At 50.9% G+C, this 15,448-nt stretch overlaps 2 protein-coding genes and 1 long non-coding RNA gene across 12 annotated transcripts in view; 2 read left to right on the forward strand and 1 right to left on the reverse strand.

The window, feature by feature from the left end:
- LOC123803159 (uncharacterized) overlaps window positions 1–193 on the forward strand; it is a 46,694-nt gene extending 46,501 nt beyond the window's left edge. The window contains exon 14 of the mRNA XM_045814422.2: window positions 19–193. Coding sequence (XP_045670378.2) covers window positions 19–118 — 100 coding nt within the window. The 3' untranslated portion in view covers window positions 119–193. The remainder of the gene's footprint in view (window positions 1–18) is intronic.
- A 580-nt stretch (window positions 194–773) lies between these two features.
- LOC148107940 (uncharacterized) lies at window positions 774–9,871 on the reverse strand. The gene is made up of 3 exons (XR_015721271.1): window positions 9,761–9,871; window positions 2,911–3,017; window positions 774–1,533 (listed from the first exon to the last, which is right to left on the reverse strand). It is a non-coding gene; the product is annotated as an uncharacterized LOC148107940 (long non-coding RNA).
- A 51-nt stretch (window positions 9,872–9,922) lies between these two features.
- The window catches only part of PLEKHM1 (pleckstrin homology and RUN domain containing M1), a 44,809-nt gene continuing 39,283 nt past the window's right edge, over window positions 9,923–15,448 (forward strand). For 3 of the 10 annotated variants that reach the window (XM_045813854.2, XM_087854280.1, XM_045813858.2), the window contains exons 1-2: window positions 9,926–10,052; window positions 12,755–12,897. The gene's annotated coding sequence lies outside the window, so the exon portion shown is untranslated. Of the gene's footprint in view, window positions 10,053–12,557; window positions 12,898–15,448 lie in introns of all 10 variants that reach the window. The other 7 variants (XM_087854275.1, XM_087854282.1, XM_087854279.1 and 4 more) reach the window with 5 other exon arrangements.

Here is a 15,448-nt window from a genome sequence, read left to right on the forward strand (position 1 = left end):
TTCTCCTTCTTTTCGCAGAGAGAAAGGCGACGCCCCAGCCGAGAAGGCTCAGGCCACAGATTCGGCTGAAGAGCCAGGAGACGAGAGCGAGACCGCCGTCGAGACCATCACCGAGTAAGCCCGTCCTGCCTCAGGCCGCCTACAAAGTTTATTTTCTGATATCAGCTTCTCAGCATTGCTTGTAAAGTACTTATTTTTCTCATATTAAAATGTATAAATTCATAACCAATTCTAGCGGTGTGGCAAGGAATGAAAACGGAACTAGTTAAACACGTATATCCAGGGAACGGGGGCCACAGGAGCGAGGAGCAGGACTGAAGCGAGAATCCCTCGTGGGGGCCAGTGTCCCTCTACAAGAGCAGTTCAGGGAAGGCAGGATGAGCAGGGGCGTCTTTCCCTCGTTTCCCGATCAATTCGGTCTCTGGAAACTGGAAAACACATCTTCAGGGGGTGTAGACTCTTAAAATCAGTTAGCAGTTTATTCTGGAGCCCTCTCCCCTGGCTCACCAAATACGTTATTCACAACACGCTTGACCTCCTGCCCGGAGAGGGTCATCTATTTCTGGCCCCTCTCATAAGGTCTTGTGGCAGTGCCAGAATATTCGGATCACTGAGCCTAGCTCCACTGCAGGGCTGAGGCCCGTCTTTCTTCCCAACGGCTCAAACTCACGCACAGAATGTGTGCCCTGTCTTGGCAAATAGGGGGTTCTTCACCCTTACAAGCGAGTGGATAATTCACACTGGGGTTTTTTTGGTTTGTTTTCTTTAAAAAAAAAAAAAAAAAAACCCAACCCTTGGGTAGCTAGCAGGGAGGGGCTGAGGGCTAGGGTAAAGAAGGATGTGTGAGAGCAGTAATTACCCAAGACAGCCCTCCTCAGGCCTTTATTTCAGAAAACGTATTGGTGGGGCCACTTACCCATTTGCACGTACCGCTCTAGTCTCTCCTGACCCCACTGAGGGTCAGACGTGTGCTGCCCTGATCTCTCCAGCGCAGCCCAGCACCAAACCTACCACCACCTTCCTCACCCAACACATATCAGGGCTGCATGATTCCGAGGGATAATGCGGCGCAATCCACGGAAAAGACAAAAATTCCTCATTCCTTTGGCGCCTGGGTGGCTCAGTTGGTTAAACGTTCAACTCCTGGTTTCAGCTCAGGTCATGATCGATGTCCATAGACACAAGTGGTGCTCACCACCGGGGGACTGGCGGTGGTGAATGTCGGGGAGCGGGGGATCGCACCACTAGCTTTCAGGTACTGTACCACAGCTGCTTTCCATCGATTCAATGCCACTCACAAGTCAGGACACTTCGGGAACCCACCGCTGAGGTCCCTGCAGCACCCCGTCCCCAGCCTGGTGACCAGTGTGGGAATATGGAGTCCCACCTGCAGCCTGCACGTCTGCTACTGCAAAGGAGGAGAGAACGGCCTCCACCTCCTTTCCACCTTCCAGATTTCACACAGGTACATTTTATTGGCAGAACGCTGCTGTCAAGGGAATCTGTGAAATATGGTTCGTGGGCTTCCAGCACCTGCAAAGAAAGGGATAGAAGTGGGTGTCAAGAGTGCCAACCAACATTATCCAACAAATGGGTGGGTGTTCAAGTCCTTCTAAAAGTGGGGTGGTGTCTACAAGGAGTAACATGGTGGGGAGCTAGCTAAGTCAGAAACCTAGAAAGGTGTCATTCTAGCGGGTCAGCTGGTGAGGTACCGGACACTGGATACTGATGACATGCGGTCATCCCCAGAGGTGACTGGAGAAGCACCTGGAGTTGATTCATAGTTTGGTCTCTGGAATGTTCTCACTGGAATGAGCGCGGGATGGACTATGGGCAATGAGGTATCTGAGGAAACACAGCCCCCGTTCAAAAGGGCTGCCAGAGAAAAGGTGTCCATAGGGAAATGTAATTTCTCAAAATAAGGTCTTCGAAACTCTAAACTCAAACATCCCTGAGAGGCTTATTTAAAAGACTGATCCTGAAAAATAAACAGATTAATTTAATTTAAAAAGCCGATCCTGTGCACCTCCCCTGTCGAAAATAAACCAAACCAGACGCTACTTAAAGTGGTCCAGACAGATTTCAGTCAGTAATATAGTATTGCAGTAGCAGAGGGAGTATGGTACTGCAGGAGCGGAGGGAGTACGGTACTGCGGGAGCGGAGGGAGTACGGTACTGCGGGAGCACAGGGAGTACGCGGTACTGCGGGAGCACCGGGAACATGGTACTGCAGTAGTACAGGGAAAAGGGCTCATCGTGACCGGAACTCAACTGGGGTTAGTACAGAAGTGATTGGGTATTTCACAGGGAGACTAAGGGAATAGGGGAGGGAATGACTGGGGGCTCTACAGTCAGAAGTGAAAAACTACAAAAAGAAGGAAGGTGGGTTGGCCCATGTGAAACCATCTGGGCTTGCTCACTGGCACGTATCAAAGTTCGGCTCCTACTGTCTCGCAGAAGCTGGGAGACAAGGGCCCTATCTTTGGGTGTTGGCAGGCATAAGCAGCAAATTCTTTAGACAGCCTAGAGCTTTCGCAGGCAGGCACTTGAAGGGAAGCTAGGGTTCTACTAGGGACGCGGCCATGAGCTGCTCGAAACTATGTTAGTGTTTGTTCAGGTCTTCACAAGCCAAGCAAGGTTGAATGAAGAAGAGGCCTCAGAGGGTTTAGAGAAAGAACCTGTCGCCCTCCAGACCCACATGCCCACCCCTCCTGAGCCGATCCCCGAAACAGAGGGACCATTCCAGCCTTTTTATGCTCACCAAACTACTGAAGTAGGGTAAGAGAGCCGGAGGGGGCGGAAGCAGAGGTGGTCTGGCTTCTGCAGGACTGGGGGTCGGCAGGGATTTGAGGGTGGGAGAGGCAGGGCAGAGCAGCCTGAAGATGACCAGAAGGACCACTGGATTCTTACCCTTTGGAGTCCCGAAGGGTCACGCTGGCTGGCTGCCGCCCCTGTGGAAGTCAGGGCCTCTCTGTCCTGCGGAGCACCAGGCACGACCGGCTCTGGCTCCTGAGGTCCTAGGAGGGGTGAGATGTTGTTGAGACCTGGGGGATGGCGGTGGAGCGCCTCCTGGGGCTGTGGGAGGAGCACACTCACTCAAGAAGAGGACAAGTCCTGAGGCCTGAAACGGAAGCGGGAATGGAGCTTCCAGGTGGAGATTTCTGTGCTCAAGGGTAGCGGTGGAGAGGGGTCTGGAGCCACACGGCGGAGGGTACCAGCTTGCAGGGCCAAAGCAAATGAAGACTTCAACCTGAGAACAGCATAAAGGCTTCACGTGGATGACGGCGACACCCCAGAATGGTGGAGCTGTCAAATAGAAGGAACCTGGCTCCCTGACACGTGAGCCACCAAAGCAGCCCTGGACTGCAGTACTCAACCAGATGATTGTATGAGAGATCGATAAGCTTCTTGTTATCTACCGCACTGTTGTGTTGGGTCTCTACTGCAGCCGCTGAACCTATAGCCTAATGAAGGACTGAGTACGTGTACTGGTTACCCTTCGCCACAACAATGCTAACTGATAAACCATCCCCAAGCTCAGCGGACTGGAACACCGATTCTCGCAGGATGGCTGGTACAGCTGTACTCAAACGCTCCACTGGCTGGGTCAGCGCCACTTCTCACTGCTGGTCTGCAGATCGGCGGGGCTCTTTTCCACCTGTGTTGGTTTTGGGCCCAGGCTGAAGAAGCTACTGGAAAGAAGCATAATAGGAGGCCAAGTAGAAACTTCATCGGGCCTCTTCAAGCCCAGGCACAGAATGGTCACTTTCCTTTCTGCCTGTTCCATGGGCCAAAGCAAGTTGCATGGCCAAGCCCCAAGCCAGGGAACAGGAAAGTACACTCTGCCCACAGGGAGACCCAGCAAGACACATCCAGCCTGTGGATGCAGGGAGAGCCAATAATCCTATCTATCCCAGGATGGGACCGAGTTCTGGTTTAGAGGTTATATACAGAGGCCCTGCTCTTCTAGGTGTCCCCTGTAAATGGAGCAGATGGAAAGATAGTATCCATCAATGTGAAGGCCCCACTGCAGTTCTCTGTTAGGGCAGGAACCCTGACTAGGCAAGAATCACATCTCCTTCCTCACCCCAGTGCCTAGCACCAGACCCTGCCCGCAGTGATGACTCAGGGATCTTACTGGGTGAATTTTAGACCATTTCTTCATTCTCCATGTATGATTTCCTTATGAAATACAGACCGACCTCCTAAAGGTCAGCACATAGTGCTATGAGTTTGCCCGAGAAGCTGCAAAGGGACTGTGCTTTTGGGAGCTGAGATTTGTACCTAGATCTGTCTACACTGAATCCTCCAGAAGAAAGGGCTTCTACAGGTTTAAACAACAAAACAGGGTGGTGAGGGGCGCCAGGGTGGCTCAGTTGGTTGAGCGACCGACTCCTGGTTTCAGCTCAGATCACGATCTCAGGGTCCTGGGATCAGCCTGTGTGGGGCTCTACACTCAGCGGGTAGTCTCCTGAGGATTCTCTCTCTCCCTCTGCCCCTCCCCTGCCCAAATAAATCAATCTTTTAAAAAAAGGGGTGTGTGTGAAATTTCTTTCTCTAGAGGCCTTTTGACACTAGCAATATTCTCATTGCCTGAATATCCTAAGAGGGAGGCTGTCTAAAGCCACGACCCTAGTCAGGGATCTGCATGGACGTCGGACAATTTGAAGAACAGTGAGATTCGTCATCAGAGCGCCCAAGGCTCCACGAGGCCTCCAGCCCCTCTCATCCTCACTTCTGCCAGCTCTCAGGACAAAAGCAGAACCGAACCTAGATGCTCTACCTTAATTCCTGCCTTTCCCCCACAGACTTCGCACTCCAAAGGTTAACCACTTGAAGAGAGCCAGGATTAACCCTAGAGAATGCCACCATCACCACTGAATTCCAGGCACGGGGCATGTGGGTGGAAAGTATATTTTAGGGCAGTGACTCATGGTAAGTTGCTTCCTCCAGTCCCTAAATGGGACTATTCAATGTCAAGCTATCTCAGGCTCAGGCTGATACAAGCAGAGGGACAGGAAACCTAGTGTTGTGAGCTGTTGGTCAGGATACATGTATATATGTACTGCTTGTATACCTTGCCCGAGTTCACAAGGACAATTATATCAGTTGCCGTTCTTTATGCTGCAAGTGAAAGAAATCCAACTAAAATATGCTTGAACCAAAAGGTCATACAGTAGATCAGCTCATACACCCGGGAAGCCTAAGTGCTTGAAGCTGGCTGCATCTAGGGCTCCGACAGCATCATCCTCTCCCCATCTGTCCCTCAACTGTGCTTTCCCCTGGCTTCAGGCTCGGAATGATGCACTCAAGGCTGCAAAGATGGTCATTAGTAATTCTAACGCTACACTAATGTAGAGGAACCCCCATCCTCAGAAGGCCTCCGGTTGGTCGGCTTGGATGCTGTAGCTGGGAAGAGGAGACTCTGACTGGCCAGCCATGGTCATGTGCACATGCGAGGTCAGGCCTTAAAGCAGTACTTAAGTCCGGTTAAAGCACAGAGACTGAACTGAAAGTGGAGAGGGAGGTTGTCTTACTGCAAGATAAGGGGGTGAGGTGGCAAATGGAGGATCAGAGATTGAACAAACCCTTAAGCCTAAACTTTGAACAGGCTTTCACGTGTTCATAGATGCTACCGGGGTAAGTAAAACACAAATTCACTTAGGAGCAGAAGTGCCTTCATGATAATTTGGGGTCCTTATGTATTTTTCTCCCAATTTGTAGATACTAAAGGTATAACTACTCTCATGAACATGTCCAAAGAACATTCTGGTTTTAATATTCAATAGGGATTCTTAACTGTGGATGTGCTCCAGTAGAGAGAAAGAGTGAAGAAAGCAAGAAGAGAAGGGAGCCAGGAAAAGGCCAACCTAGGAAGCAGCGAGGGAAGATTTCCAGGGTGCAGCTGTGGGACAGGTCGAGGAGGTAGCTAGAGGGCACGGGAGGACAGAACCTGGAGAGAGGGCTAAGTGCCAGCCAGAGCACCGGAGGGGACCGGAGGAGTGATAATGCCAGGTAGAGCAACGGAAACGTTCTGGGGGTCAGAGATGGAAACGATCACAATCAGAGTACACGAGGAAGCTGGGCGGTGAACGATATTTATATAGCCACAATTCCGTAAACACTATCAGTTATCAGGAAAGAGTGACAGAACTAAAGCCCAAGAATGGACGGGCGTTACACTAACTCCTTGCCTGTGCTACTAGGAAGTCCGCAGACAGTGTCTGAATGGGAAAATCCAGAGCTAGAAGCACCAGATAGGTGGAGATAAGCACCAGAAGAGTCAGCCAGAAATAACCAGCCCCTGCGAGCTGCTTCAGGAGGGCGAGGGTGGGGGTGGGGGCAAGAAACTGCTGTGGGTCATGACGTTTCCTTACCATTTCATTTTGTGCTATTTGAACTGTAAACTATGTGCGTAATAACATCTGGGGTTTTTTTTAAAAAGTCATTATTTTGTCAGAGCTTTATTTCTGTCCAGTTTTATTGAGGTATAATTGACAAATCAATACTTAAAAACCCTTTAAATCCATTTTTTAAAAGAGAGTGGGGAGAACCAGCTTCCTACAGCAGAACCCAGGAGAACATGAGCTATTCCATTTTCAAGAGAAATGGTTGCATTAGTACTAGTTTGATGATTTCAGTCAGCTGCCAAGTAAGGGTACATCTGGGGTTCAAGCAACAAAGGCTCTCAAAAAAAAGAAAACAGAAAGGCTCTCACTCCAGTGCTCAGAGAGCAGTTAAAAACAGAGATCTAGCTGGATTGGGAAGTGAAAATTAGCCCAAACTATAAATATAATATAGCCAGTCATCTTTTTTTTTTTTTTTTTTTAAGATTTTATTCATCCAGGGGCGCCTGGGTGGCTCAGCTGGTTAAGTGTCTGCCTTCAGCTCAGGTAGTGATCCCAGGGTCCTGGGATCAAGCCCTGAATCTGGCTCCCTGCTCAGCACAGAGTCTGCTTCTCCCTCTCCCTCTGCCCCTTCTCCTGCTCGTGCTCTTTCTCTCTCTCAAATAAATAAATAAAATCTTTAAAATAAATAAATAAATAAATTGAATTGAATTTTTTTAAAAGAAGGAAAAAAAAAAGACTTTATTCATCCATTTGAGAGCGAGCCAGCAAGTGAGCACGAGCTAGGGAGAGGGGCAGAGCGAGAGGGGCAAGACTCACTGCTGAGCAGGGAGCCCACTGTGGGCCCCATCCCAGGACCCTGGGATCATGACCTGAACCGAAGGCAGATGCTTAACCAACTGAGGCCCCCAGGTGCCCTATAGCTAGTCATCTTCAAGTGCTTACTGCGGGCCAGAAACTGTCCTAAGGATATCATCTAATTTAATCCTCACATCAACTGATATTTTCCCCAATTTACAGATGAGGAACTGAGGCTCAGATAGTTTTGGGAACTTACCTGAAATCACACACTCTGGCCCCTCTGCCTGAGGCTGAGGGGCCTTAGGGTGTTCTGACTGACTTCTCGTTTCTAATCATCAATCAAACTTAGAAGTTTCTACCTTCAGTACCATCTCAAGGGGCCTGTGAAAACCACTGACTGTGGCAGTGGTCTTAGCCCCACACTTGCAGGCTTGTCTTGGGCCCCGCATACTGTAGGGAAGTCCTAGTAAACAGTATGAGCTGGTGTTCGAACCCAGGCATTCCTGGCTCCAAAGCCCATTTGCTCTGCCTCTAAACTCTGCCAGTCCTCCAACTAGAGCTGGGTGAGAGTCCTCCCTCTACCATTTATTCGTTGTGTGGCCAAGTTACTCCACTTCTCTCTTAAGCCTATTTTCTTATCTGTGCTATGGAGATAACAATGCCAACCTACCTTCCCCGCGGTTGATAAGGACAAATCACAATTCCTACCTGGCAAACAACAGAAGCATTTGCACAAACGTTAATCCCTTATCCCTCAGCTCCTAGGTTAAGACTGAGATTCTTACATTTTCTTATGCTTTGGATCCACTGGTGGTGAGGGCAGGGCGCAGGAGAGGCAGTCAAGCCAAAATTCTTGGACCCCATCCCAGAGTGACTCTCCAGGGTAGGGGTGGGGTTCAGGAATCTACACGCTGGACCTGTCCCCAGGGAATTCAGACACCCGAAGTTCTCCTGACTTTTTGCGTAACTCTGCCTAGTGCTTGAAATCTAAGCTGACAGACCAGTGGCCTGTGAGCTGCCTTTGCAAATGTTTGAGCTCATCCTGCACTGGCCTCCAACCGTCTATGCATCCTCCCTTTCCCCCTCACCCTGTCTGTATCTTCCCTCCCATCCTAACCCCCTCCCCATCCTCTGTTCTTACTTCCTAGCTTCCTCTCCACCCCCCGCTGCACCCTCCCCTGAGCTCAGTCTGCATTCCTATCCACCAGCCATTTCTCTGACAGTCTCTTCACAGGCAATGCCCTTTCCTCTATCTACCTGGAAAGCTCAGATAAAAGTTGCCTCCTCCAGGATAACCTTCAAGCCCTCTTCTCTGGGACCATGGCATTTTGCATGTGCCTTTAATAGTGTTCAAATGACATGGTAGTGTCATGAAAAGTGAAGTGTGCACCAGAGCAAGATGAAGAGTGGAAGACAGGCCCATAGACTTTGCAGAGGGGCCAAGAGGCCTGGGAAGTAAGAGAAGACCAGGAGATGAGGGCTCCTGAAAATGCAGACAAGAGATTACTATGTGGGGGTTCCCACAGCTTTTGTAGACAGCCACTGTGCAAAAATTCATTGAAAGAACTGAAGAATGTTCCTTGCTCCATTTGGGGGAGGGCATGCTTATGTCAAGACACTGATGCTCTTGCTGTGCTAATTATAACGAGAAACACTATCCTTTTGCCTAGGAAATGGGATTTCCCTAGTAAGTCCCTTACTTTCCACCTTGTTTAACACCCAGAGAATACTCTGCCTCTATGTCCTTATTTATAACTTCCTCCTCAATGATTAACCGTACTAAATGCACTCAGGCTCATCTAGTCTAAAACCAGGGAGAGGAGGTTCTCACTCCTGGAGAGAGAATTACTGAAGGGGCAGTCCCCACGCACTCAAGTGCCACACCTCCAACAGCTGGTTTTATAAATTGAAACAGGCACTGGGACCCGGACCTTCTCACAAAGGCCAACGAAGCCCCCGACCCAGATCAGGGGAGCTTGCTTCCAAGAACTGTGCTGTTTCTAGACCAGCCCTGTAGATACTCCCTAAGTTCCCCGTGGACATGCAAGTAGGGGTACCTCTCCACCCCAGCACTCACCCCACACTCAGGCCCTAAGCTCCCATTTGACTACCCTGCAGGTGTGAAGTGTCGGAAGCACAAGACATCCCCCCTTTCACACACTTTTGACCTTTTGTTCCTCGTCCATCTGAAAGAGAAATGTCAACTCTACCAAGGAAAGCAAACAAACAACTACCTGGCTAGATGAGAATAACCAGACCCTTGAGCTTCGCGCCTTGGGACTGATTCAGGTTACCGGAGAAGGCCCAGGGGACCTAAAAGCGTTCCCTTGGCATAAGGCATGGTCAAAACACATATGCTTTCCCCCAGAACCGCCAAGCGGGAAGCACCACCTGCACTGATGCCCTCAGGGAGGGAAAAATTAGTCCGATTTTACAAGTGGGCGCCTTCCCCGCAGAAGGCCAAGAGACAGTCTCAATGTGACACAGACAGTGCTGTGGCCAGGCGAGGTCATGAACCCAGAAGCCAGCATCTAGTCTGACACAGACACTGCTAGAGGCGGACAGTAGGACACGTTCCGCCCGACGCTGGTGGCCTCGCCTAGTGGCCTCACCTCTTCGCGCGCACACCTCGGGTCGTAGAGTCGCGAGCCTCCCAGATCACTCACCTGCTCGGGGTTTGGCAATTTGGGCTTGCGGAAACGCTGGCCCCGCCCCACGGCTCCTCCCGCCCTTCGATTGGCTCCGTGGGCCGGGGGCGGGGCCGGGCGCCGAACCGACGTGATGGCGTCAGGCTCCGCGAGCGCCGTTTCCTGTTGTCAGTGGCGGAGAGGCCGCAGCGTCGGGTCGGAGGCTTAGAGGCTGCAGCGGCCAGGAGTGCCCCCCGCCCGGTCCCCGCTCCCTCTGGTGAGTTCGGGGTCGGGGACGAGGAGGGCGAGAAGGGGCGGCGGGGCCGAGACGCGAACGGGCGGTGGGCCACCAGCCCTGTCCGTGATCCCAAACTCCTGGTTGCCTTGAAACTGTCCTGCTTTAGAGCCCTTTCCCTTCCCCGTCTAAGCCCCTCACCCCACCCCACCCGGACCCGAGCCTTCAGCCCGCACAGCCACTGTCGACCCGTCCCCTCCATCTTCTCCCGCCCGGGACCCGAGCCCAGCCCTTACCCCCACCCCCTCACCACTGGTGTTGCGTAAATGCAGCCATACTCTTGACCCCACGGTAGCCCAGTTCCAACCCCCAGCGCAGCCACATCCCTCCGCCTCCCTCTAACGCATCTCATCCTCACCCCTTAACCCCTTTGGCAACACCAGTGTTCCACGCCAGCCTCCTCTGATCCCCACCATTCTGGTTTTCCTCTTTTCTGGCTCAGCTTTCTTATCCCGGTCCCCCTGCTCAGCCCCCCCAAGGTCTACTCAGCCGTAACACCCCACCTCCACCCACCCTCATTTACTACCTACCACCAAAGCAGACGCTCTGTTGAGCTCAGCCCCTCTTCTTAATAACTCTGATCTCAGCCCTATCCTAAGTCTTACATGCATCTTCTGTCCTCACAGACTCAACCCCTAACTTCCTAGCCCACCACATACTTTCTTATCACCTCCAGCCATCCTGAGGACACTTCATCCCTAAGTCTCTGCTAAACTGCCCCCAACTCTTGCTGCCCCAGTTCTTACCACCCCCACCCAATCTTATTAAAATGAGGTCTCCATGTTTTCACCCCAACTCTGTGCCAGTTCTTCCCTTGACGTGGTCCCCATTTGATCTGAGAACTTAGTGCAGTCCCCTACCAACCCCACCTGCTGCCCCTCAACAGCCAAATCAAGGTGCTTTCTCAGAGCCGGGCAGCTGCTGAGGAGCTCGATGGGTGCAGGGCCTCAGATGGTAAATAAGTGCAGAGGAGTAGAGAGCCACCCTCTGTGGTTCAGGGGTTTTTCCTGGATGTCTGGTCCCCTGTACCTGTTGTCCTCAAGGTTTGTGTTTCTAACATTCATATGACATGACATGTGTTACCTGCTGAAATGGTAGGCATCATCCAAATACCTAGAAGGTGAGGGATGGCTATGCATTCAGCCTGGGACAGTGGAAACTTCTCACTTCCTTTTGGATGATAATCTCTAGAAACTCAGAGGGTTCCCTATATGGGGTTGGCGGTGTTCACAGAACCATGTCCGTAATTTTTGTCCTGGCACTTTGAAAGGGCCCTCCCCCAGTGCTCCCCCCAGTCAGAGCTGATTGCAGATTAGTCCCAATACCGAACACAGGGAAACACAGTACCAGAGCTGATGTTACATGTTGTGAAGTGTATAGGGTCCTGGGGAGGCTGAGGCCTAGGTCGATTCAGTGGCTGTTGAATTGCTTCCCCTTTTTGTAGGTACTGGATCATTGAGTTTTGACCATTTTGAGGACCCATGAACTCAGAGAGCCAAGTTATCTCAAAGTAGCTACCCATTCTTGAGGCGCTCAGGCCCCATTGTTAACATTTATAATCTCCTGGGCTTTTTGGATGCACAGCCCGTCTTAGTTCTGGTGACCAGGCTCCAAAGGATTGGCCATTTCACAGCAATTATAAAGGGCCCCAAAGAGGACCCGTTGTCTTTGCTTGCCATTTATATTCTTCCTTCTTTGAAAGTTGAATGCCCTTCTACCTTCAGTATCCCCCTCCCCCCACTAAGGTGTGATATATCTGAAGGGTTTTCAGCCCATTGGCAGCTTGGTGTAATGGAAGGAGTTCCACAGTGGCCCTACCACTGAAAAGTTGATACCTCAACTTCTTACAGTCTGGAATGGAGATACCTGCCCTGAGCCTTTTTATTTTATTCATCTGTTCATTCAGCAAGTGTATTTTGAGCACCACTGTGTGTCATGCATTGTTCTAGGCACTAGAAATGCAATAGTGAATGAGTTGGACAAAGTTTCTGCTTTCATTCATGCAGAGTTTGGTCCTTGCTGGAATTCTAAGGGATGGGGGAGACACGGGGCACCTGGGTAGCTCAATTGGTTGAACGTCCGACTCTTGGTTTTGGCTTAGCTCATGATCTCATGGGTCTTAAGGTGGAGCCCCATGTCAGGCTCTACCCTGGCCACGGAGCCTGCTTAAGATTCTCTCTCTCTCCCTCTGCCCCTCCTCCCACTCCTGCGTGTTCTCTCTCTCTCTCTCTCTCTCAAAAATAAATAAATAAATCTTAAAAAAAAAAAAAAAGAATATGGGGGACTTGGATGTTGTTGGATAGGAGGAGGGAGGGAGGAAAGAAAGATACCCTGGGTTCATAGACCACATTTCTGGCCTCACCCACTAGCCTTTAGACTGGGAATCACGAGCTAGAAGTTTCTTGCCCTCCAGCTGGTATTCAGTTGCTTCAGAGGCCCAGTTGCCTTCACCCCCATACACACACACACCCCTCCCACCCCTCACAGGACCCTTGTCCAGAACGCCAACTTTCTTCAGGTGGACGGAGGTGCTGTTTTACTCACTCAGCACTCACATGTCTGAAGGATCAGCTGCCTTTCTGAATCAGAAGATAACTTTGTCATTCGTTTCCAACTGAAAACCCTGACTCATCACCTGGTACAGCAGCTGGAGAGCTTAAACACCAGCCTGTTGTTCTGCACAGCCAGGTGCAGGATCGGATTCAGGCGGTAGAGACGAGGCTGTCACGGATGGCGGGGAAGTCTCCAAGAACAGGAGGTTGCTGTTTACTGATGAATGGAGTGTTTCGAAAGCGGTGAAGCCAGGTCATCCATTTCTTCTTTTAATGTAAGTCTCATCTGAGCCCTTCTCCTCTTTTTATTCTTCCTTAGGCTCTGGAGGAAGTGTAATTGGAAGTATATAGAAGGCCATATAACAAAGAAAATCAACCAGAATGTTTCCTTCCTGTGTGTTGGAACATTTAAGAAAGGACAGTTCTGAAACCTGGCTACCATGGAAAAGACCTGCACTCCAGGGGGACTTTGGAGTATCTACAGGGCTGGTCTAGGAACAGGACAGTTCTTGAAAGCAAGCTCCCCTGATCTGAGCCAGGGGCACCATTGGCCTTTCTGGGAAGGTCGGGGTCCCAGTGCCTGTTTCCATTTATAAAACCAGCTATTGGAGATGTGGCACCTGAGTGTGTGGGGACTTCCCTGTTCGGTATGCTACAGGTCTGATGAGCAAGATTGTTTCTTGTTGGTTTTATGCCTTCTTTGATAAAATGGAGCTTCTGAAGGCGCCTGAACAGTCTATGAGTAATAAGTTTGCCTGCAGCTCTTTGAACCAAGGACCTGAGACAGTTTGATCTGGTGAAAGGCACAGAACTTGGAATGAGGGAACCAGAGAATTCTCTTACCTGAGGCCCATTTCTACTGAGCCTCAGTTTTCTCCTCTGTGAAATACGGGATAATCAGCCTCCTCTCACAGGATTGCTTTAAAAATTAAATGAGATTAGAGAATGAGATCCTGTGCCAGGGTGAATCAATACTGAGGGCCAGAGGTAGACTTAGGATGGCTTGGAGTTTCCTAAAGGCAGACACCACTCACCTTTTCTGCTCAACTGCTCTTGTGATGTTTGAAGCTCTCTATTTGCTCTCCAGCCTGGGTCTCCTGAAGAGACACCCCTCTTTGGTTTGGTTCTTGGTGTCAGTGAAGACTATTCCAAGGATAGGAAGTGAAGCCAGTCCCTTAGGATGGTAGATTGGGGGTCTGGGCCGCCCAGGAGCCTGCTGGAGTGCTGACCTAGCAGTCAGGAGACCCAGAGCCCAGAGATCTCATAGATTGTCACGTTCCTGCCTCAGAGCTGGTTTCCTGCCTCCCTGAGGCATTAGGCAACAGATAGGCCTCGGTAGGGTGCTTCGGCTTCTTGTAAAGAAAGGTGCGCCCTTAACTTTGGCCTGACCCCAAAGTCTCATTCTATTTTGTGAATTGTCAAGTGGCTGTTCTCCTGGATTTCTCTGCACTGTTGTCATTTTGTGGCTTTTCTGATACTTTGTTTTAGGCCACAGTTTTCTCCTATCTGGCCCTGCTCTGACCTCTCAGCATCTGTTGACTTTGTTTTTTTTAGCAGACCCTGACTTCACCACAGCACCCACTTACTGATAAGCCTCCCTCCCTCCAATGAATACTCTGTTATTTTCGGTCTGTTAATTAATGAGGCCTTAATGGACCTACTATTCAAATTGTTGTGGCCCAAGTCATAAGGCTGGCAGAGAGAAGGGCAGTTTTGGAGCTTGAGGCTTTGTCTGGAAGGACAGGCCTGAAGGGAGGCCTTAGGCCTCTGGAATTACTGAAAGGGATTGGATGCCAGGGTCTTGGAGCCAGAGAACCTGGACTTGACCTGCAGGGCTCCATAGGGTAGCCTTGAAGAAACTTTGCCTCCAGGATCGGGCACCATTTCAGGAGGGACTCTGACTGCAGCCCATCCCCTTTTCCCATATCCCTGGTGGCCGAGCATGGAGCTGGTCTGCAGGGGAGGGTCCTGAGAACTCCAGGAGGGTAGGAGCCGGGAATGTGGTAAAGGGAGAGGCAGTCAGACAGGGGCTGTGGCCAGGGGGCCAGCGTTCTTCCCGGCAATCTGTCATGTGCTGACCAGGGCTGGTGCTGTGGGGGCCATCCCCCATGCACACCTACCTCCCTCTGTATGCCCTTCCTGAGGAAAGTTGGTTCTGGGTCCTGTTTACCCTCAGCCAGCTCCAGAGGCCAGGGCTTAAATCAGAGCATCTAACGCCCTGCTGTTCTCCATGCTCCACTGTTCTCTGTTCGTCTTTCCCGCCAGGCTGACCTTGATGTTCCCTTGCGCCCCTCACCTGGGCCCCCAGCTGAAGAGCCCTCCTCCCAGACGCCCCTGCTCCCTCCCTACCCACCCCTTGGCCCTAGCTCACATTTGCCTCTTCCAGAAGGTTTGACATCATCCTAGTGGGAGGTGGTGGAGTCTGCCACTTACCAGCCCTGGAATCCTGGGAAGTTCCTTGACCTGGGTCAGCTTGTATTTCTCATCTGTTAGATCAGGATACTAAAACAGCCCTCCTAGGGTGGATAGGAGGAGTGCAAGAAGCAATATATGTAAAGAGTACAAAATCCATTCAGCATGCCTTGGTTTTATTAACTTCTTTGGGCCTTGAGTTTTTGAGAACAGAGACAGCGATGACCAGTTTTTTGGTTCCCCTCATGCTCGGCTGTGTAGTCACTAGAGATGTGTTTAGATGGGAAGGTGCTGGCGCCATCCTGGTCCATCCAAGTGGATGGGATAGGGCCAGGCCAGCCAGCAGCCCCCCTCGGGCTCAGGTTGAAGCCCTCCTACCTCACCCACCCCCCAGGAGGAAGCAAGTGCCCTGAG

Source organism: Ursus americanus, chromosome 23 (genome assembly GCF_024610735.1).
Source record: "Ursus americanus isolate L20-20 chromosome 23, mUrsAme1.1.p, whole genome shotgun sequence".
Lineage (NCBI taxonomy): Eukaryota > Metazoa > Chordata > Mammalia > Carnivora > Ursidae > Ursus > Ursus americanus.